This window comes from Bufo bufo, chromosome 2, assembly GCF_905171765.1.
Source record: "Bufo bufo chromosome 2, aBufBuf1.1, whole genome shotgun sequence".
Lineage (NCBI taxonomy): Eukaryota > Metazoa > Chordata > Amphibia > Anura > Bufonidae > Bufo > Bufo bufo.
Window position 1 is genome coordinate 210,142,082 of NC_053390.1, and position 24,200 is coordinate 210,166,281.

Below are 24,200 nucleotides of genomic sequence, written 5' to 3' on the forward strand. Positions count from 1 at the left end.
GGTGTTGTGTAGATTGCTATTATTTTCCCTTATAACCATGTTATAAGGGAAAATAATAGCATTCTTATTACAGAATGCTTAGTAAAATAGCGCTGGAGGGGTTAAAAAATAATACAAAATAATTTAACTCACCTTAATCCACTTGTTCGCGCAGCCCGGCTTCTCTTCTTTCTTCAGGACCTGGGTAAAGGACCTTTGATGACATCACTGCGCTCTTCACATGGTCCATCACATGATCCATCACCATTGTGATGGATCATGTGACGGACCATGTGATGAGTGCAGTGATGTCACCACAGGTCCTTTTCCCGTGCACAGCAAAGAAGAAGAAAGAAGAGAAGCCGGGCTGCGCGAACAAGTGGATTAAGGTGAGGTAAATAATTTTTTAACCCCTCCAGCCCTATTGTACCATGCATTCTGTATTCAGAATGCTATTGTTTTCCCTTATAACCATGTTATAAAGGGAAAATGATAATGATCGGGTCCCCATCCCGATCATCTCCTAGCAACCATGCGTGAAAATCCGCATCCGCACTTGCTTGCGATTTTCACGTAGCCCCATTCAATTCTATGGGGCCTGCGTTGCGTGAAAAACGCACAAAATGCTGCGATTTTCACACAACGCACAAGTGATGCGTGAAAATCACCGCTCAAGTGCACAGCCCCATAGAAATGAATGGGTCCGGATTCAGTGCGGGTGCAATGTGTTCACCTCACGCATTGCACCCGCGCGGAAATCTCGCCCGTGTGAAAGAGGCCTAAGGGGAGGGGAATTTTAACAATGGAGGCGTCGGTATTGTGTACCAAGGGTGCGGTGCTCAAACCACATAAGCCTGCCTACTGGTGCTCCAGTGCCTCATTTGCAAAAAAATTAAAAGCGAAAATATCTAAAAAACGCCTGCACGTAAAAAAAAAAAAACAACAAGTATCGTTTCACTCAGCTGGATAAACCCTACAAGGCATATGCCTGGTTTAATAGGGAGGATCCTGGTGACTGAGCAGCTTTTAGGTCCACTGCTGGACCAGACCTGCTTATTCATTTGCTAGGCACCGCTTCCATTCACAGCCCTCCACAAGCATGTCAAAGACGGTACCATGACCATTGCTCAGTGAAAATGATGGGCATCAGCATGGCTTGTTCTGCTATGCTGGTTGCATAGCCCCCATTCACTAAAATAGGAGTTGAGGAAACAGCGGAGCACCTGCTGACTTGGCTCTTTCCGTAAGCCTAGAGCTTAGTCCCCTCCTGGATGGGACAATCCCTTTAATAATTTTTTTTTTTCTTAAGACTGGAAAAGACCATCTAGCTTGGTAATTTGGGGCATATTCATATAGATAAAACACAAGAAAAAAAAAGGACATAAAATTCAACATAAAATAGAGAAAATGGAAACGCCTGTGTTGTTTTAATGTTGTATTGTTATTTTAGTATCATTAGTGAATGTTAACATGAAATGTTTTATTTACAAGGTCATGCATTTATACAGGGTATAAATTCATTGTGGCGCACATGTAAACTAGGAATTTCTCACTGGTTAGTTTACGCCTAATATTAAAGCAGCAGTAAGTGGAAAGAAACACTTGCAAGTACAAAGCTTACATAAACTATGTATGATGGTTAAAGGCAATGAAAAGTTCAAAGGATCTGTTTTAGGACTTCTTGTACTCAATTCTTTCTACTTTGACGTCGTCTCCAATCAGTTGGTAGACATAGGTGACCACCGTTGAAGCTTGGATATCCATGAGAACAAAGGAAGGAATAATGTTGCTGAAAGCAAAGAAAATAACATTTCATCAGTAACTGAAGGTATTTAGAGAGGTTTCTAGAAATCTATTCATTTCTACACACAAAGTAAGCAAGGGTTAAACAGACAATGAGATTTTATCATCATGAGATAGTGGCAATATAAAGGAGCAGGTTTTTGTAGGCATAGAATTTGTGCATGCACCAATACTTTAACAGCGCATGCGCAAGATTATCATGGATGCGCAAGATGTGTGGCCATGTTAATCTGCCGGCATAGTGGGGAATCGTCTGTAGAGGGACAGTCCTTCACAGACGGACATTTTGTTTAGATTAGGGATGCTCAACCTGCTGCCCTCCAGCTGTTGTAAAACTACAACTGTAAGCTGTCCGGGCATGCTGGGAGTTGTAGTTTTGCAACAGCTGGAAGGCCGCAGGTTAGGCATCCCTGGTTTATTTGAACAAATCGATTCATCCCTACACAGTATGCATCAGGCAGTGTAAAGCACAGCACGGCCATCTTGGATGACAGAAGAGGAGACCGGAAATTTACAGATTTGCAGTTAAAAAGATGAACAGGAGGGCACCATGTAAGTGTTCTGTTCATTCCTCAATTACAGGTGAATTTTTTTTTCTTGAACAGTCCGCTCTGTCACCAGATCACCCCTATTAAACCAGGCACACAGCCTGGTATGCGTGATCCTGAGGTTACGTTACCAGGCTATGGGATATGTTTTTTAATAGTATCGGTGTTTTCAGATGTGGCGATGAATGTGATATTTATGGTTTTGACTTTTTTAATTTGGAGAAAGGGGGGCAATTTGAATTTATATTTTTCTTTTTTTTTTTAAACTTTATACTTTTTACCTTTTTTAGGTCCCCAAGTGGATTGCAATTTTAGGTCCCCAAGTAGATTGCAATTTGTATAGAGTAATGGAATTTTATCCATTACCCTATACAGAAATCACTATATTACAATTGAGTGTTGCCACCTGCTGGCCTGAATTGCAATATACAGGTAATAAGCCTAGTACAAGCTGTGGCTCATTACAACAGAGGAACGCCTTTCCCGATCTCCGCCCAGGGGAGGCGTTTTCGCCCAGCAAGTGCACGTTTTCCGTCTCTCAGATGCTGTGGTCATCTGAGGGGTTAAAAGTCTGCAATCGGACATTAGCCCCCGGGTGTCTGCTCCTCTCCGGGCAGCCTCTTTAAACCTTTCAAGACCAAGCCATTTTTCACCTTCGTGACCAAGTCTAATTTAGCAAATCTGACATGGGTCACTTTATGTGCTATTACCGTATTTTTCGCCCTATAAGACGCACCTAGGTTTTTGGGGAGGAAAATAAGAAAAAAAATATTTTTAACCAAAAGGTGTGCTTTTGGTGGGTTTGGAACTAATGGTGGTCTGTGGATGGCACTATTACTGGGGATCTGTGGATGACGGACACTGTTATGGGGGGGGATCTGTGGATGACGGACACTGTTACAGGGGGGATCTGTGGATGACGGACACTGTTACAGGGGGGGATCTGTGGATGACGGACACTGTTACAGGGGGGGATCTGTGGATGACGGACACTGTTACAGGGGGGGATCTGTGGATGACGGACACTGTTACAGGGGGGGATCTGTGGATGACGGACACTGTTACAGGGGGGGATCTGTGGATGACGGACACTGTTACAGGGGGGGGGATCTGTGGATGACGGACACTGTTACAGGGGGGGGATCTGTGGATGACGGACACTGTTACAGGGGGGGATCTGTGGATGACGGACACTGTTACAGGGGGGGGATCTGTGGATGACGGACACTGTTACAGGGGGGGGATCTGTGGATGACGGACACTGTTACAGGGGGGGGATCTGTGGATGACGGACACTGTTACAGGGGGGGATCTGTGGATGACGGACACTGTTACAGGGGGGGATCTGTGGATGACGGACACTGTTACAGGGGGGGATCTGTGGATGACGGACACTGTTACAGGGGGGGATCTGTGGATGACGGACACTGTTACAGGGGGGGGATCTGTGGATGACGGACACTGTTACAGGGGGGGATCTGTGGATGACGGACACTGTTACAGGGGGGGGTCTGTGGATGACGGACACTGTTACAGGGGGGGATCTGTGGATGACGGACACTGTTACAGGGGGGGATCTGTGGATGACGGACACTGTTACAGGGGGGGATCTGTGGATGACGGACACTGTTACAGGGGGGGATCTGTGGATGACGGACACTGTTACAGGGGGGGATCTGTGGATGACGGACACTGTTACAGGGGGGGATCTGTGGATGACGGACACTGTTACAGGGGGGATCTGTGGATGACGGACACTGTTACAGGGGGGATCTGTGGATGACGGACACTGTTACAGGGGGGATCTGTGGATGACGGACACTGTTACAGGGGGGATCTGTGGATGACGGACACTGTTACAGGGGGGCTCTGTGGATGACGGACACTGTTACAGGGGGGATCTGTGGATGACGGACACTGTTACAGGGGGGATCTGTGGATGACGGACACTGTTACAGGGGGGATCTGTGGATGACGGACACTGTTACAGGGGGGATCTGTGGATGACGGACACTGTTACAGGGGGGATCTGTGGATGACGGACACTGTTACAGGGGGGGATCTGTGGATGACGGACACTGTTACAGGGGGGGATCTGTGGATGACGGACACTGTTACAGGGGGGATCTGTGGATGACGGACACTGTTACAGGGGGGATCTGTGGATGACGGACACTGTTACAGGGGGGATCTGTGGATGACGGACACTGTTACAGGGGGGATCTGTGGATGACGGACACTGTTACAGGGGGGATCTGTGGATGACGGACACTGTTACAGGGGGGATCTGTGGATGACGGACACTGTTACAGGGGGGATCTGTGGATGACGGACACTGTTACGGGGGGGATCTGTGGATGACGGACACTGTTACAGGGGGGGAGATCTGTGGCTGGCACTGTTACAGGGGGATCTGTGGCTGGCACTGTTACAGGGGGGGGGATCTGTGGATGGCACTGTTACAGGGGGGGATCTGTGGATGGCACTGTTACAGGGGAGATCTGTGGATGGCACTGTTATATATGTGCCATCCACAGACCCCCCCCAGCCCATAACAGTGCCATCCACAGACCCCCCCAGCCCATAACAGAGCCATCCACAGACCCCCCCAGCCCCACCCCTTAACTGTGCTATCCACGGATCACCCACCCCCCCCCCCCCCCCCCCGCCGCCGCCCCAGCCAGTATACAAATATAAGATGTCTTATTAAATAAAAATTTACCACATATGCCCCCTCACTCCTAAATTCCTAATAGTACCTTACATCCTATTCCTAATAGGTTCTGTACAATGCCGGCAGGCAGGCCGGCGCGTCACTCACTGACGTCACTTGGCTGCGCCGCCCGCTTCATTCATAAAGTAGGCACGTGACATCAGGGTGTCGGCATTGTACAGAACCTATTAGGAATAGGATGTAAGGTACTATTAGGAATTTAGGAGTGAGGGGGCATATGTAATACATTTTAATTGAATAAGACATTTAATATTACTATACCGGAGGGGCGGGGCTATACTACACTGACTGCACCGCCCCGCCGCTATTCCGGCCCCCAGCTCCTTCTCCCAGTCCCTCCCCCGGCCCCCGCTCGCTCGTACATCGCATCCAGCATTCGCCCCATAAGACGCAGGGGCATTTCCCCCCCATTTTTGGGGGGGGGGGAAAGTGCGTCTTATGGGGCGAAAAATACGGTAACTTTGGAACGCTTTTACTTATCCAAACTATTCTGAGTTTGTTTTCTCGTGACACATTGTACTTCATGATATTGTAGATCAAGTCATAAATTTGAGTTAATATATTTCACCTTTATTTAAGAAAAAATCCCAAATTTACCCAAAAATTTGAAAAATTCACAATTTTCTAAATTTATATTTCTCTGCTTTTAAAACAGATAGTGATACCTCATAAAATATTTATTACTTAACATTCCCCATATGTCTACTTTATGTTGGCATCATTTTGTAAATGTCATTTTAATTTTTTAGGACTTTAGAAGGCTTAGAATTTTAGAAGCAATTCTTAAAATTTAAGAAAACTTCCAAAACCCACTTTTTAAGGGCCAGTTCAGGTCTGAAGTCACTTTGTGGGGCTTACATAATAGAAACCCACCATAAATGACCCCATTGCAGAAACAACCCCCCCAAGTTACTCAAAACTGATTTTACAAACTTTGTTAACCCTTTAGGTGTTCCACAAGAATTAAAGGAAAATGGAGATGACATTTCTAAATTTCACTTTTTTGCCAGATTTTCCATTTTAATCAATTTTTTTCTTTAACACATCGAGGGTTAACAGCCAAACAAAACTCAATATTTATTACCCTGATTATGCTGTTTACAGAAACACCCCACATGTGGTAGTAAACTGCTGTAAGGGCACACGGCAGGGAGCATTAGAAAAGGAGCGCAGATTTTACTGGACTGTTTTTTAGACACCATGTCCCATTTGAAATCCCCCCTGATGCACCCTTACAGTAGAAACTTCCAAAAAGTGACCCCATTTTAGAAACTAGGGAATAAGGTGCCAGTTTTATTGGTACTATTTTGGAGTACATATGAGTTTAAATTTTTTTCAATATTAAGTTTTTTTGTGAGGCAAGGTAGCCAAAACATGGCTGATTCATCTGACAGGGTAGATCATGTGCTATTTTTATACACGCAATGATATAAAATATGTCTACTTTCTTTGTTTGTTTCAGTTTTACATAATAAAGGATTTTTGAAAAAAAAATTATGTTTTTGTGTCTCCATTTTCTGAACGCCTTTTTTTTAAAAATTTTCTGCTGATCGTCTTGTGCAGGGGCTCGTTTTTTTGCAGGAAGAGTTTAGGAACAGTTTTTATTTATTTTTACAAAGTTCACCTGAGAGGTTAGGTCGTGACATTTTTATGGAACAGATCGTTACAGACGTGGCAATACCTAATATGTATACTTTTTCTTATTTAAGTTTTACACAATAATATTTTTTAAACCATAAAAATGATGTTTTAGTGTCTCCATAGTCTGAGAGCCATAGCTTTTTTATTTTTTGACCGATTGTCTTAGTTAGGGTCTAATTTTTTGCGGGATGAGGTGATGGTTTGATACTATTTTGGGGGGCATACCCCTTTTAGATCGCTTGGTGTTGCAATTTTTGTGATGTATGGTGACAAAAAATAGCTTTTTTTTTGGCACCGTTTTTATTTCCTTTTTTTTACTGTGTTTAGGTGAGGGGTTAGGTCTCGTGATATTTTTATAGAGCTGGTTGTTACGGACGCAGCGATACCTAATATGTATACTTTTTTAAATTTATTTCACTTTAACACAATAATAGCATATTTGAAACAAAAAAAATGATGTTTTAGTGTCTCCATGTTGTAAGAGCTATAGTGTTTTTATTTTGTAAGCGATTTTCTTATGTAGGAGCTCATTTTTTGGTGGGATGAGGTGACGGTTTTATTGGTACCATTTTGTGGGACATACGCCTTTTTGATTGCTTGGTGTTGCACTTTTTGTAATGTAATGGTGTTTATCGGACGGGGTGGATCGGATCATGTCATATATTTACAGAGCCGGTCAGTACGGACGCGGTGATACCCAATATGTGTAGTTTTAATCTCTTATAAATGAGCAAATATAAGAAAAGGCAATTCATTTACATTTTTATAAACTTTTTTTTTTTTTCACACTTTTTTTTATCAAGTCCCACTTGTATCTTGAAGATCAAGTGGGGCTGATGGCTGTAATATACTTTGCAATGCTCTTGCATTGCAAAGTATAGTACTATCAGGTTTCCTGATAGATGGCAACACCGGACGCCTTTGCAAGGCGTCTGGTTTCCGTGGCAACCATCGGGCCGCTGCCATCGCAGCACGGCAGCCCGATGGTTGAGAGAGGGAGCCCCCTCCCTCTGTTAACCCCTTGGATGGCACTGACCACGGCATCTAAGGGGTTACAGCAGTGTCAGCGTTGCTGATGGCGGCAGCTCAGGAACGGAGCGCCCGCCATCACAAATAGCAGGGGGACCCACCAGGGGCGGGGGTGTCAAATGGGGCAGGGCCAGCATGGAGGAAGCACAGTCACAACGTACGGAGCATGGCTGACACAGAAGGGGCACCCAGACACCAGGGAGCAGCAGGCAAGACATCAAAGGGCAGACAGACCATATCAGGGGGCAGAAAGTGGGGGCATGGAGCAGCATGTGCCTGATTTCAGGCTCCGATCTGCAGAGTGCAGATCAGAGCCTGAAACTGGCATTTTTACACTGCCGAGATCCGATTGGTTAGACCACTCTGATTGGTCCCTTGCCAGAATTACTCGACTGTACACTGTCCCTGACAGTGGCAGTCCAGGGGAAAAAGCTTTAATCCAAGCGTTTTGCAGCTCTTGGATTAAAGAGCTGCCAGAACATTTATATACGTGCTAGGTGCACAGGGCATGTGCAGATAGCACGTATATAGCCGTATGGCAGTCGGGAAGGGGTTAAAGACCCGACATCCGCCATACTATTACAGCGGATGTTGGGAAGGGGTTAATCATATATACTCTATAAGGCTACTTTCACACTAGCGTTAATATTTTCCGGTATTGAGATCCGTCATAGGGTCTTAATACCAGAAAAAAAACACTTCTGTTTTGTCCCCATTCATTGCCAATGTGGACAAAACCTAACTGAACAGAATGGAATGCTCCAAAATGCATTCTGTTCCGTTCTCATACCGGAGAGCAAACTGCAGCATGCTGCGGTTTGCTTTCCGTCCTAGGATGCGGAGCAATACGGATCCGTTTTCTCTAACACAAACGAAAACGGATCCATCCCCCATTGGCTTTCAATGGAGTTCATGACGGATCCGTCTTGGGTATGTTAAAGATAATACAACCGGATCCGTTCATAACGGATGCAGGTGGTTGTATTATCAGTAACGGAAGCGTTTTTGCTGAACCCTGCCGGATCCAGCAAAAACGCTAGTGTGAAAGTAACCTTAGTTTACAAGCGCTTAGATTACAAATCAGGATTTTCAGGGGTATTCTCAGTTTAGGATGTTTCATAACTGTCCGATATGTGGATCTCACCCTGGGGCGCACCCCTCTCTAGAACAGAGGTACCTTGGATCTGTCTGTCTGGCCACCACATCCAGGCTGTGAGAGGTGGCTAGGTTTACAGATACAGCCGAGCTCACTGTGCTATGCTCGTTCTGTGACTACACTGTTTTCATAACTTGTGAAATGAGAATACCCCTTCAATTCAGATTCGGATTTACCAAGAAACAAATGACTTACTTTTCTAAAGCATTGTAGGCTCCTGTAGCTGATCCTGGATTAATATAAAACTTGTTTTCATGTTCAAAAGCTTCAAATTTTTGTGTATGTCCTGAAATCATAATATCTACATCGAGCTGCCTCTGCAACAATGCTAGGCTGGCCATATCACCCCAGGGAATCACTTGGTGGCCATGGATTAATCCGATCTTGAACTGGCCGACAGTCACAACCTTTTGCTCTGGATAGTTTAAGTTCTAAGGGACGAAAAAGACACCACAATAAAGAATGAGCAAGGCCAACTGACCACTCAGCCCTAACATACACAGTCAGAGATATGTCAGCATAGAAGTTTGGCGCGGGCCCAAGCTCCGTCTCTACTTTGATTGACCGGGCCAAACGTGATGATGTTTTCACTGCGTGGTCCCGTCAATCAAAGTGGAGGGCGTGGCAGTAACAGAGAGAACAGAGCCTCCAAGCCAGCGATGGCCAACCTGAGGTTCTCCAGCTGTTGCAAAACTACAACTCCCAGCATGCCCACACTGCCTACAGCAGGGCATGTGGGAGTTGTAGTTTTACAACAGCTGGAGGGCCGCAGGTTGGCCATCCCTGTTCTAAGCAATGCAGGCACATAAGAACATGAACACAGATGCCTTCAACTGCCAGGAGCACATGTAACAGGTCAGCCAGTTTCGTAGCTACAAATCTACTGACAGATGTCCTTTAAGACAAGTGAATAAACAAACGAAAATAAGAACCTCATCAAAGTCTCCTCTGACAATGTGAACATCTCCGGCCAATGTCTTGAGGTAGTCATAGCTCTCCTTGGTGCAGAGATTCCCGGTGCACAAAATATGTTGTATCTTACCCGGGACAAGCAATTTTTTGAATTTTGCTGGTAAGCTGTTACAGCGATGTGGGATGTGCAGATCTCCTAACACCAAGACCAACTACAAAATTGGGGGGAGGGAAAGAAAACAATGTTAGATAGAAATCATACAAAAACTTCAGGTAGCACAAAATGTTCATCTCGAATGCAGAGAGAAGTGGTCTTCTTGGCCACCAGATGACACGTAAGTGTTACAGGAACATGTCACATACATGTGGAAGAACGAGATGTCTTGTTTTCTCACCACAGGCATAGACCTCAGCTGTAAATGTAAGGAGGAAACTATTTCTACAGATCATGTCACTTGGGTGAAGCAGTAAGTGGACAACTAATAACGGGTCTGGAACAACCTTCCGCTCATGGAGTACATGCATCTTTCCACACAATTTAAATCTGAAAAATACTATGACAACCGGTCAATTAGTAAATGTATCTGTCCGACTAGTTAGCATAGTTATGGAAAGTCATTAGCACAATGATAAATGTAAAAATCAATGCATGTTAACCTAGACCTATGCAAGACAGAAAAAACTGGTGAAAGGCAGGGAAGAAGTCTTGATATTGCTGCCTGTGTGAGGGTATGTTACCATGTGGTAGATTTCAAATCCGATATTTTGAATGGGGTTTGTAAAAAAAAAAAAAAAAAATGATAAATTGCCCTTATTAGACAGCCTCAAGTGGCGGATTTTCTTTGGAATTCCATTGCAGCAAAATCTGCACCAAATAGTGTGAATTTTGTTGTGCGAATGGCCTGGGTTTGCTGCAAATTTGACCCTCTGCATTGCAAAGGCTGAAATGTTCTGCAGAAATCCGCTACATAAACTGACATGCCCTTGACAAGGTGGGGGCACTACTACAGAAAGCAATATCATATTTTTACAGAATTCTCTTAAAGAGGACCTGTCACCTCTCCTGACCTGCATTTTTAACAGCTTCATGCATTCCCCTTTTAATAACAATTCTGGAGCATCTATAATCATTCCTTTATTATTTCTACTAGAAGTTATGAATTACTAGCAGTTTGCATTAAAGGTCCAGATGGCTGCTACCACTTGGGGGTGTATCCCTGCCCGTTCTGACACTGGCAGCACTGATTGGATGTCGGACTGTGCAGGGACACACCCAACTGGTAACACCCATCTAGACCTTCATTACAAAATGCTAGTAATTCATTCATAACTTCTATTGGGAATAATAAAGGAATGGCCCAACGCAGAGTTATAAGAATAGATGTTCCAGAATCGTTATTACATGGGGAATGTAGGTAGTTACTACAACAGCCATGACAGGAGAGGTGACAGGTCCTTTGTCTAGGTTCACACACACATAGTTTGCACTAATAAGCTCACACATGAGAGACAAAACACAGCAAGCAATCATTTGGAGGTTATACAAGACATGTGACATGTATCTAACACACTGCATATACAAATTGTCATTCCTCACTGATATTAATATGAGAAAAAATGATATAAGGCCCTATTCACACTAAGTGTACCAGTGAGACTGATTAGGATGGAGGAGGCGGGGCATCCCATTACAAACATGTATCCTCTATCCACATGTCAGGGGGTCTGACGGCTAGGGCCGCGGGTTCCCCCATCTGAACTTGTCATCAGCTATTTCTGGAAGATCCATAAAGTGGAAAGGCAGGGTACATGTGTGACCACCACTCCATTCCAACAGGGGGTACTCAAGACCCCTGTTCTCATGATGACAGGGGCCTGGCCAATCAGACTACAGGATAAGAGTTTGTAACAAGACAACCCCTGCAGCACTGAAAATGCAGGTCAATCAATGGGCAGCATGCTATAGAGCAGGAGGAGCTGAGCAGATTGATATGTAGTGTTATGGGGAAAGATTCAATAAAACTATTTAAAGCTCTACTAATTCTATGCTTAGGAGTCCAGTGGGTGGTCCTATCAATGACCTATCTTCTCTGTATGAGGGCTCATGCACACGACGTATGCATTTTGTGGTCCGCAAAACGCGGATCCGCAAGAAATACGGATGACGTCCATGTGCATTCCGTATTTTGCAGAATGGAACAGCTGGCCCCTAATAGAACAGTCCTATCCTTATTTTTTGTCAAATGTTTCAATGGTATACTGAAGTACAATTATAAGCAATTTTGAATAAGAACACTGCCATGAATAAAAAATAAAATAAAATAAAACACAGAAATTGTGATAAACTCCAAGCACTGATTAGACAGGAATGGGTTGCCATCAGCAAGGATTTAGCAGAAGCTGATATCTAACATGGCAGGGCAAATTGCTGAAGACTTGTAAAAGAAGGGTTAACACTGGAAATATTGAGTCTTTGCATAAACTTGATGGATTTGTCAATAAAAGATTTAAAAACACATGAAATATTTATAATAGTACTTCAGTATACCATAGAAAGATCTGACAAAAAGATCTAAAAACACTGAAACAAAAAAACTTTGTGAAAACCAAAACGTGTGTCAGTCCCCAAAGTTTTGGCCACGACTGGTCAAGACTTACAGTGAATGGCTTTGATTGTGCCCCAATTACTATAAAAGGATGTGACCAGAGAAAGGACTGCTACAGTAGGGTGGTGTGAGAAGGGTTAAATCAGCAAACTGTAGAGATGTAGGTACACGGAATCCAAATCATTGGCACCTCACCAGTGTTAGTGCATGATTAGAGGAAACTTACTCTGTGCCCAGGCTTATGGAGGAGTTGATTGAAGACAAGGGAGTATGAAAGGGTGAAACATGAGCGATGTTAAATAAAAGAAAGCAAAAGAAAATGGGTGACAAATTAGGAAAATGAATATAAAAATGATAAAATCGATCTGGGATGTTAAGAAAGAAAATCTCTTAGGAAATTTCATTAAACATAGAAAAAGATGCTCTACAGTAAGCAATACATGATTGAGACTTTAATGAAGCACTTTTTTTTTTTTTTACATAAGTTTGCACATCCTTGGTCAAAATTACTGTTACTGTGAACAGTTAAGCAGGTTGAAGATGAAATGATCTCCAAAAGCTTAAAGTTAAAGATACCACATTCCCTTTGTATTTTAAGCAAAAGCAAATTTTTGTTTTCATCTTTTACATTTTCAAAAAAATAAAAAAGGAAAAGGGCCCTAAGCTAAATTTTGGGTACCCTGCATGGTTAGTACCTAGTAGCACCTCCTTTGGCAAGTATCACAGCTTGTAAATGCTTTTTGTAGCCAGCCAAGAGTCTTTCAATTCTTGCTTGTGGGATTTTCATTCATTCTTCCTTGCAAAAGTCTTCCAGTTCTGTGAGATTCCTGGTCTATCTTGCACGCACTGCTCTTTTGAAGTCTATCCACAGATTTTCAATGACGTTCAGATCAGGAGACTGTGAGGGCCATGTTAAAACCTTCAGCTTGTGCCTTTTTAACTTCAGCTTTCTACAGTTGGTGTTATGTTTGCTTCCAGAATTTGCTCGAATTTCACTGAATCCATTCTTCTTTCTACCTGTAAAATGTTCCCTGTGCTATTGACTGCAACAAAACCCCAAAGCATTATTGATCCACCCCATGCTTAACGATTGGAGAGCTGTTCTTTTTTTCCAAACATACTTTTGCTCATTGTGGCCAAAGAGTTCTATTGCAACCTCATCGCTCCACAGGACTTGATTCCAAAATGCATCAGGCTTGTTTAAATGTTCTTTTTGCAAACTTCCGATACAGAATTTTGTGGTGAGGACACAGGAGAGGTTTTCTTCTGATCACTGTTCCAGGAAGGCCATATTTTTGCAGGTGTCGTTGAACAGTAGAACAATGGATCACAACTCCAGAGTGTTAAATCTTCCTGAAGGTCTTCTACAGTCAAACAGGGGTTCTGATTTGTCTTTGTAGCAATTCTATGAGCAGCCATCTCTTAAATTTTTCTTGGTCTTCCAGACCTTCTCATGACCTCCACTGTTCCTGTCAACTGCCATTTCTTAATTACATTTGGAACTAAGGAAATATGACAACCTGAAAAGGCTTCTTATAGACTTCTCCTGCTTTGTGAGCCTCAACCATTTGCAGAGTGTTAGGCACCTGCTTAGAATAAATTATGGCTGCTGTTTTTTGGGACAAGGTTAGAGAAGTCTGGAAATTTATAAAGCTTTGAAATTTGCATCACCTGGCCTTTCTTAAAGATCACTGTCCTTAACCATAACAGGCTATTTAAAGGGAACCTGTCATGTTGAACATGGTGTCTGAGCTACAGGCAGCATGCTATAGAGCAGGAAGAGCTGAGCAGATTGGTATATAGTTTTATAGGAAAAGATTCAGTAAAACCTGTAATTTATACATTAAAATTCCTGCTCATACTGGGCTTTGAAGTCGAGGAGGTGGTTCTATCAGTGACTGACAGCCTTCCCTCTATGACTGTATACAGAGATAGCCGTTAATCACTGATACGACCGCCTCCTTGACTTTAAAGCCCAGAATGAGCAGGAATTCAAATGTATAAATTACAGGTTTTACTGAATCTCTTCCCATAAAACTATAGATCAATCTGCTCAGCTTCTCCTGCTCTATAACACTCTGCCTGCAAATTCATTTGCATTTTCATGGTGACAGGTTCACTTTAGGGTATGAGACCTCAGTCAAAGTTATCTGAACGCTCAAATCTCCTTGGTTTCCCACACTTTTGCAAAGTACTCCTTTCCTTTTTTCACTCTAAAATTTTATATAACCAAAATAACACACTGATATTGCTTACAATATGGAAAAGTGTGTTTCATCTATGCCTTTTGGAGATCATTTAATCTTCAACTTGCTTAACTGTTCAGTAATTTTGACCTGGGTTGCCCAAACTTTTGCATGCCACTGAGTAAGGGCTCTTTCACACCTGCGTTATTGTCTTCCGGCATAGAGTTCCGTCGTCGGGGCTCTATGCCGGAAGAATCCTGATCAGGATTATCCTAATGCATTCTGAATGGAGAGTAATCCGTTCAGGATGCATCAGGATGTCTTCAGTTCCGGTACGGAACGTTTGTTGGCCGGAGAAAATACCGCAGCATGCTGCGCTTTTTGCTCCGGCCAAAAATCCGGAACACTTGCCGCAAGGTCGGATCCGGAATTAATGCCCATTGGAAGGCATTGATCCGGATCCGGCCTTAAGCTAAACGTTGTTTCGGCGCATTGCCGGAGCCGACATTTAGCTTTTTCAGAGTGGTTACCATGGCTGCCGGGACGCTAAAGTCCTGACAGCCATGGTAAAGTGTAGCGGGGAGCTGGGGAGCAGTGTACTTACCGTCCGTGCGGTTCCCCGGGCGCTCCAGAGTGACGTCAGGGCGCCCCAAGCGCATGGATCAGGTGATCGCATGGATCACGTCATCCATGCGCATGGGGCGCTCTGACGTCATTCTGGAGCGCCCCGGGAGCCGCACGGACTGTAAGTATACTGCTCCCCCTCTCTCCACTACTACTATGGCAACCAGGACTTTAATAGCGTCCTGGGTGCCATAGTAACACTGAAAGCATTTGGAAGACGGTTCCGTCTTCAAATGCTTTCAGTACACTTGCGTTTTTCCGGATCCGGCAGGCACCTCCGGCAACGGAAGTGCATGCCGGATCCCAACAACGCAAGTGTGAAAGAGGCCTTACTAACACCATCAGTATTCTAGCAGTGTAATTTATTACACCCTGCATCTATACATTTTGAACCTTTTCATTATAGGAACCTGATCATGTGATCTCAAGTACAACTCCTTGTTCTAGTGTGCAAACAGAAACTCTTCCCTGTGGCTGACTTCCTGTAAAATACAGGATGACATCATCACCAATCAGATCTCTCCTGGAAGCTCTTAGGCCCCTCCCCATTCTCCATTGTCCTCTGCATATCCCGGCATTCTGTTATAGATATAGGGAATCATTTATTAAGATCGGCGGTCCTGCCGGCCCGTCCCCGCCCACTTCATTTGACCTGGCATGAGCGGGTAAAAGTCGCAGATTGTTGCACAAATACGCATATATAGGGGTATTTCTAATTGTAGTAAATGCCCCCCATAATGTCTCACCTATCTAACGGACCAGGAATGCAGATATATAGGAGGTGAGTGTATACAGTGATTAGCTGCCATTATATAAACCTCCTGATTCACATTGCCTGTCTATGCCATCTGTGTGTGCCGACTCTCCAGTGTAGTTATATGGGATATAGCTTCACACTGGTCTCCCTGTTTCCTGCACATAAGAGCTGAAAGGGGAGACAGAGATGACAAGCCAGAGAGGGCAGTTAGGCTAAGGATGCATCACACAGGAGAACATTGAGACCCTGCAGTATGAGGGGATAGCAGCTGTGTCACTAATCTGTCATGGCTGCCCTTTTTACACGACTCAAGGCAGTGCCGTGAGCTGAGACTTTGGAAATTCTCTGGAAATTCAGGAATGGTGGAAAATGTAGAAATCATTAGAAAAACCATATCTGATGGGAAGAGGAATAAAGATAGTAAACAATCCATACATTGCATATCAACCAATACAGGTATACAGAAGGCATACACAAGAGCTACTATCTTAGGCCTGTTTCACACTTGTGTTGTTGTTTTCCGGTATTGAGATCTGGCAGAGGATCTCAATACCGGAAAAAAATGGTTCCATTTTATCACCATGCATTCTGAATGGAAAGAGATCCTTTCGGGATGCATCAGGATGTCTTTCGTTACGGCAGCATTCCGTTTTGTACCCATACACAAAGCCGCTGCAAGCTGTGGTTTTGTGTGCAGTCATAAAAAAAGAAATAAAATGGATCGGGCACTAAAAACAATGTAAGTCAATGTGACAGATCTGTTTTTTAGGAGCCTAAAAAAAACGCATCAGTCATCCAGTGACAGATCAATTTGTTCCCGGTTTAATTTCACACAACCGCATCCTAACGGAACGGATGCATCCTGATGTGAAAAATCTAAATGGATCCATTCATTCTGTAACTGAGATCCTCTGCTGGATCTCAATACAGAAATTAAAAACGCAACTGGGAAAGTAGCCTTATTCTTTAATTCTTCACTTTATAGGGAAAGAAATCCCGGACTGCTTCTTTAACATACAAATGCATGTTAAAAATGTAAATAAAAAATGACATAATTTATATATATATATATATATATATATATATACTGTAAGCCCTCCATATGACACTGTATTATAGGAGACATTCTACCCTTGGGGCAATTTTCCATAAACAGCGTCTGACGGAGTATGAGACGATTTTCGGTTGGACTCCTACGAACCTGAGACTAAAGAAAAAAAATGCCCCAAACCATATGGTACCTCTAAATTTAATTCACAATTAAATTAAAAGGGTTGTCCAGTTTCATGATATTGATGACCTATCCTCAGGATAGGTCATCATTATCAGATGGGTGAGGGTCCAACTCCCGGCACCCATGCCGATCAGCCTTGTGCCGAGTCCTTTTCAATGTTTACCTGCACTCCATCTAGCTTGTACCGGTGGTGCAGTGTAATTATAAACTTCCTCTTCCATTCACTTAAATTGGAGAGGAAGCTGTCATTACACTGCACTACTGCTATCATCTAGACGCTGTGCAGGTAAACACTGAAGAGGAAGCAGTGCTCGCACAAGCGCCGTGGCCCACCAATCTGATATTGATGAACTGTCCTGAGGATAGTTCTGGCATGCAGTGCGTGGGCAGAATTCGGTCCGGAATACACACTGAAATCCACATGAAAACTTTGCAGTGTGATCCTTCCCTAAATTACCATTTATCACTGACCCCTGGAGGAGCCATAGATCTTGGAGGACTATATGCAGAGTTCTAAATGTATGCACCTGCCACTCATTCTAATGACTATATGTCACCTAACTATAAATGCAAGACTGCTTCCAGAATTTCAGGGCAGCCACCTCTTCACATATTCTACTACAGGTGGCTACCACTGGCAGCCTTGGCTTGCTGATCAGCAATCAAGTCCTCCATTCTGATAAGAGGACATCCCAGAGTTGGGGCACCCACCTATCGATAGCATATCCTGCAGATCAGCCATGAAAGTGAAAATAATTTTACTAAAAGAACATGTATAGTGCTCTATGGGGTTTTCACGGGGTTAAATATTGATGACCTATCCTCAGGATAGGGCATCATCGGAGGGGGTCCGATTTCCAACACAGCCACTGATTAACTACTTAAAGGGGTTCTCCGGGAATTTAGAAAATGAAAATACTTAAATATTACTTTATTATAAGTATATTCTCAAATACCTTTCATTAGTTATAATTGGTTGTTTTGTCTGGGGAGCAATCATCAGGGGAAACAAAATGGCCGCTGTTCTATTAGTTCACACAAAACCTGTCCTGATCACACATGAGGACAAGTTACTTCACAACACTGAGGTAAAGAGCTGCCTCATCCTCTTCTCTGCTCTACTTGTCAGGGATTATGATCCTGAATACAGATGATGAACTTTAGCTGAATCTCTGGGGAATTTAGTTCATGAGAAGACATGAAGTATAGAGAGGACGGACAGCACAGGCTGTGGTAATAGAGGCTGCATACAAGAGCTGCTGCTCATTATCCACACCTCTCCCTCCTCTCATGTCTCCTCATCATCTCCATTCACACAGAGATTTACCTGTATTCAGGATCATGACACCTGACAAGCAGAGAGGAGGATGAGGCAGCTCTATAGCTCATTGTGGTGAAGTAACTTGTCCTGCTGTGTGATTAGGACAGGTTTTGTCTGTACTGATAGGACGGCGGCCATTGTATTTTTCCTAATGATTGCTCCCCAGACAAAACAAGCCATTATAACTAATGAAAGGTATTTTGGAAAAAATTTATAATAAACTAATATTTTTGTATTTTCATTTTTTTTTTATTCCTGAAGAACCCCTTTAAAAGCCCAGGTGCCGAAACCTCTTCCTCGTTCAGTGATTTCTTGTACCTCGGTCGCAAGACCTTCCTATGGCTCAGTCTTATTTAAGGGGAACCTGTCACCGGGATTTTGTGTATAGAGCTGAGGACATGGGCTGCTAGATGGCCGCTAGCACATCCGCAATACCCAGTCCCCATAGCTCTGTGTGCTTTTATTGTGTAAAAAATGATTTGATACATATGCAAATTAACCTGAGATGAGTCCTGTACGTGAGATGAGTCAGGGACAGGAGTCATCTCAGGTTAATTTGCATATGTATCAAATAGTTTTTTTGGGTATTGCGGATGTGCTAGCGGCCATCTAGCAACCCGTGTCCTCAGCTCTATACACAAAATCCCAGTGACAGGTTCCCTTTAAGTGAACGTGACTGACCTTCAATACCAAGCACTCATCCTAGCACTGCAATCCCATCAGCAGCTGAACATGTGGGTACCAGGAGTTGGACCCCCACTGATCTCATATTGGCAACCTATTCTGAGGATAGGTTTCTCAATATTTAAAGAAACACTCCCACACAAAAAAATATTCTCTGACTTGTTAGAATTGTACATGATGTAATCTGTAGTGAAGGTAATGTTCTTACCAGAGACTGTGTGAGTTATAACCTCTCATCTGATCCTCAGCTGTGTCATGTGACCATCAAATAACACAACATCCTATGTGTGGACAGGAAGACAGTTTCTCCATTTATTCCTATGGGAATGGTGTCAGTTGGAGAGCAGAGTGCTGTCACATGACACAGCTGAGGATCAGAAGGGAGGGTATAACTCACAAATACAGTCACTGGTAAGAATATTACAGTTTACATTGTGTAACTTTCTAACTGGTCAGAGAATAAATACATTTGTGGGAGTGCTTTAAATCCTGGAAAACCCCTTTAAGTTGCTATGTCTCCTCTACCATGCAGCTCTATGGAGTAGAATGGTACACAGGGTTGAGGCTACACATAAACTTTTGTTCCGCCCCACAGCTGCAATAGCAACAGTCAGGGTCCATTCACACATCCGCAAAATGGGTCCGCATCCGTCCCCGCAATTTTCCGGAACGGGTGCAGACCCATTCATTTTCAATAGGCCGGAATGTGCTGTCCGCATTTGCAGATCCGCACTTCCGCATCCGTGCTTCAGTTTCGGCAAAAAAAATAGAACATGTCCTATTCTTGTCCGCAATTGCGGACAAGATTAGGCATTTTCTATTATAGTGCCGGCGATGTGCGGTCCGCAAATTGCGGAATGCACATTGCCGGTGTCCGTGTTTTGCGGATCCGCAAAACACTTACGGACGTGTGAATGGACCCTTACAAAACCTTTTTCACCCTGACTTTCTAAGGCCTCATGCACACGACCGTTGTGTGTTTTGCGGTCCGTCATGACCCACAATGCAAGTCAATGGGGACAGATCCGTTTTATCTGATACAATAGAAAACGAATCCGTTCTACATTGACGTTCAATGAAGTTCATGACGGATCCGTCTTAGCAATGTTAAAGATAATACAACCGGATCCGTTCATAACGGATGCAGATGGTTGTATTATCGGTAACGGAAGCGTTTTTGCTGTACCCTGCCGGATCCTGATCTTTGGCATGATCAGTTAACGCATTTCTATTCTGTTGCGGCAGTCACATGAAAAAGCCATAGACTAACAATCTGCACTGCAATTTCCACTATGTAGTGCAGATGAAATTACATTTAGTGTCAGCCATCCCTATGACACCACAGTAGTGATCAGTGAGGGAAAACCTGCCACTGGAATCGCACAAAAATCGCGAAACTTGCTGCTTCAATGAGTGTGTAACTGCTGTGTGTGCCTGAGATCATATGACAGCAGCAACACCCATCTGCATTGACTGCAGGCCCCAAGTCAGTGTGCGCCCGGAAGACCCCACATTCAGCCCTGGTCCGTGCTGTAACCCGTAGACCAAAGTCCGTCAAAGAAAGCAGAATGTGTACAACACTTGAAAACGGATTCTACACCGCCGATCGCTGCATGAGAACGAGCTCTTACCATCCTGCAAACCGGAGCCGTCAGCCAGAATAGAAGTAGCGAGAGAGCACTCTGACCAATAGGAAAGCAAGAGAGCTCTTTGACCAATGGGAACGCAATAACTGATGCCAATCACAAGATGGCGCCAACAGCCAATAGGGATTCTGTACCGCCCGCCGATCGACCAAATGTCTACGGGGCACAGGGAGGATCAAACTTGCACAACAGTTTCTCAGCTCTGCCTTCCTGAATTAGGTTATGTGACTTATTCCCGCCTATTACAAGAGATATTGAGGCGGATAGATTGATGCCCGGGTCACCAGCAGTTTAGAGTAAATGGTTTACCTCAGTAAACATGAAGTGTGTCATACCAGGCGGACACTTGAAAGGTATTGAGGTCTAATGCAGATAGCTCCCTGCCATGTTGAGTCTGACAACCTGAGGAGAACACATCATCTTCCCACATCTCAGTGACCTAGAGGGACTTTTGGTGTGATGGGTAACAGCCTCTTCTCGGCTATGGAAGCTGTAAAATGTCCTCAGTGGGCGGTTTGGGTCGCTTTTACTTCTTTCCTGTAGCCCATTTGGTCAGATGTGTGTGAGGGAAGCGCTGCCTGTCTCTGAGGCCTCATTCACATTTCCATTATTCGCAGACACAGCCTAGCCGCATTTTCCACGGACAGCGTACAAACCCATTGATTTTATTCACACATCACTAGTTTTTCACTGACTATGTATCAGTGAAAAAATTCAAGAGACATGAGCTACTTTGGTCCGTGATGTGGCCCAAACACTCCCATTGAAGTCTATGGGTTACAACATCTGTGTTTGGTCCGTTTTTTCACTGAGCATTAGCAGAGGATGTTTAGGAAACTAATTTTCAGCTGACCCGACTCAGAACGCGGCAACCCCGGCACACACCTGAAACACGTTTTCTCCAGCGGTGCTCCAGATGTGCAGAACGCTGATGGAGAAAAATAACAGCAGACTTCCTCCATTATAAATTTATGCTTAAAGGGATTCTGTCATGAGATTTGAGCCCTATAAGCTAAACATATGGCCAGGTCCGTACTAATAACATGAATCCTAAACTGCCCTTATTAAACCTGCTTGTGGCTCTATTAGCCCAAAAACTGGTTTTTATAAGCTTTCACTCACCTACCTAAGGTGCCCAAGGGGTTTTACGTTAACCCAGGGTGCCTGCCCGCACCCCTCGGCGTCTGGTGCCCAGCGCTGCCTTCCTCAGCTCCGCCTCCGCAATCCTCCCGTCCCTCTGCTAGATCCGGCGCCTGCGCACTAGGCTCAGCCTGATGCGCCGTGGACTCCTGGCAGCGGCTTCGTTGAGCGAAGTGCGCATGCGCATCAGGCCGGCGCATGCGCACTTCGCTCAACGAAGCCGCTGCCAGGAGTCCCCTTTTCATTCCCTTCTGAGCCCTAAAGTTCTAGAACCTGCCACTGACCTATGTGCTGATGGCATGGCCACTTACTTCAGAGACAAGATTGGAAATACCTGGATGGAAGTAATCTCCCAGTACCAAACCAATTTCAATCCTCCTCCCTTCCACATGCCCTTTCTCCTCTTTTGACCCTATAACAGATGAAGAAGTCTCCAGGCTTCTCTCTTCTTCCCGCCCCACGACCTGCAGCAGTGACCCTATTCCCTCACACCCCTCCAGTCCCTCTTCCCGGCTGTCATTACTCACCTTGCTACAATATTTAACCTCTCTCTCTCTTCTGGTATCTTTCCGGTTTCTTTAAAGGGACACTGACAGGCCCAAAAAGCATATTTAGGTATATATATGACAGTACAGGTCTTATAAAGTGTATTAGAATCATCTAAGTATCCCCCCTGTCCACCTTATAAATACAGTAAAATGAAGTTTTATAACCTGCTTGAATCGTCTTCAATCTGCCCAAGGGGCGGCGTTTCATCTCCACTTGCGCCCAGCCAGCCTCGCCCCAACTGCCGTTTGAAGCGCCGCTCAGCTCATCAATATTCACTTCGCTGGGCGGCTACTAGTGTCCCCGACGCAAGATCCGGCGCATGCCCAATACAATACTATGGGCATCGGCCTCCGGCTCATCTTCAGCGCATGCGCCCGGCACCCTCACTGGCCGGGATCGCATCGCGCCTGCGCACAGTCTGATTCTCAGAGGCCGATGCAGCCTCTGCTTTATGCGCATGCGCCGGGCACAGTTCATAGCAGCGCTTCAGAGCGCTGCTCTGTTACATCTCAAAAGGGGTTAATTAGTGCGCAGGCGCAATATGATTAGTGCGCCGCCCAGCGAAGTGAATATTGATGAGCTGGGCGGCGCTTCAAACGGCAGTTGTGGCGAGGCTGGCTGGGCGCAAGTGGAGATGAAACGCCGCCCCTTGGGCAGATTGAACACGATTCAAGCAGGTTATAAAACTTCATTTTACTGTATTTATAAGGTGGACAGGGGGGATACTTAGATGATTCTAATACACTTTATAAGACCCGTACTGTCATATATATACCTAAATATGCTTTTTGGGCCTGTCAGTGTCCCTTTAAACACTCTGTTATATCCCCACTACTAAAAAACATCTCTTGACCTGTACTGCTACCGACCTGTTTCTATCCTCCCCTTCATCTCTAGACTCCTTGAACGTTTTGTCTACTCTCTCTTAATAAGCTATCTCTCTGCAAACTCTCTCCTTGACCCCTTACAATCTGCCTTTCACCCTCTCTACTCTACAGAAACTGCCCTTACTAAATTGTGTAACGATCTCCTGACATCAAAAAGGAATGGCGATTATTCACTACTGATTCTTCTGGATCTCTGCAGTGTTTGATATCGTAGACCACAAACTCCTCCTCACCATGCTCCACTCAATTGGCCTTAAGGGTACTGCTCTCTCCTGGTTCTCTTTCTATCTCTCTGGCCGCTCCTTTAGTGTATCATTCACTGGTTCTACTTTTCTTCTTGATGTTGGTGTTCCTCAGGGTTCAGTACTAGGTCCTCTACTCTTCTCCCTCTACACAGCCCCATTGGACAGACTATAAGTAGATTTGGCTTTCAGTACCATCTCTATGCTGACGACACCCAACTATACATTTCATCTCCTGACATCACCCCTGCTTTACTCCAAAACACCAGTAATTGTCTGGCAGCTGTCTCTACCATCATGTCCTCTCTGTATCAAAAACTGAACTTCTTGTCTTACTAACCCACATAAACTTAATATTTTAATTTCAGTCTGTGCCCACTGGGCAACACGCCCGCTGTCTTGGGGCCACGTTTGACTCGGATCTTTCCTTTGTTCCCCATATCCAGTCACTTGCTCACTTTTGACGTCTACACCTCACAAATATCTCCAGAATCCGCCATTTTCTTACAGTGGAAATGGCAA

At 44.4% G+C, this 24,200-nt stretch overlaps 1 protein-coding gene across 2 annotated transcripts; it reads right to left on the bottom strand.

Annotated features, from left to right (window-relative positions):
• Nucleotides 1–1,389: 1,389 nt before the first annotated feature.
• On the bottom strand, nt 1,390–20,921 carry VPS29 (VPS29 retromer complex component). 2 transcript variants are annotated; one of them, XM_040416081.1, is made up of 5 exons: nt 20,846–20,896; nt 12,635–12,646; nt 9,823–10,014; nt 9,086–9,321; nt 1,390–1,768 (listed from the first exon to the last, which is right to left on the bottom strand). In XM_040416081.1, the coding sequence occupies exons 1-5, from the start codon at nt 20,846–20,848 to the stop codon at nt 1,651–1,653; spliced, it is 561 nt and encodes a 186-aa protein (XP_040272015.1). In that variant the 5' UTR covers nt 20,849–20,896; the 3' UTR covers nt 1,390–1,650. The 2 variants fall into 2 exon arrangements, with proteins under 2 accessions (XP_040272015.1, XP_040272016.1); XM_040416082.1 differs by lacking the exon at nt 12,635–12,646 and having other exon boundaries at nt 20,846–20,921.
• Between the last annotated feature and the right edge of the window lie 3,279 nt (nt 20,922–24,200).

Coding starts and splice junctions, on each gene's coding strand:
- VPS29 (XM_040416081.1), bottom strand. Junction 9,322..9,822: donor TCAGAGGAGACTTTGATGAG/GTTCTTATTTTC, acceptor TTCGTCCCTTAG/AACTTAAACTATCCAGAGCA. Junction 1,769..9,085: donor GCCTACAATGCTTTAGAAAA/GTAAGTCATTTG, acceptor CTTTGCTTTCAG/CAACATTATTCCTTCCTTTG.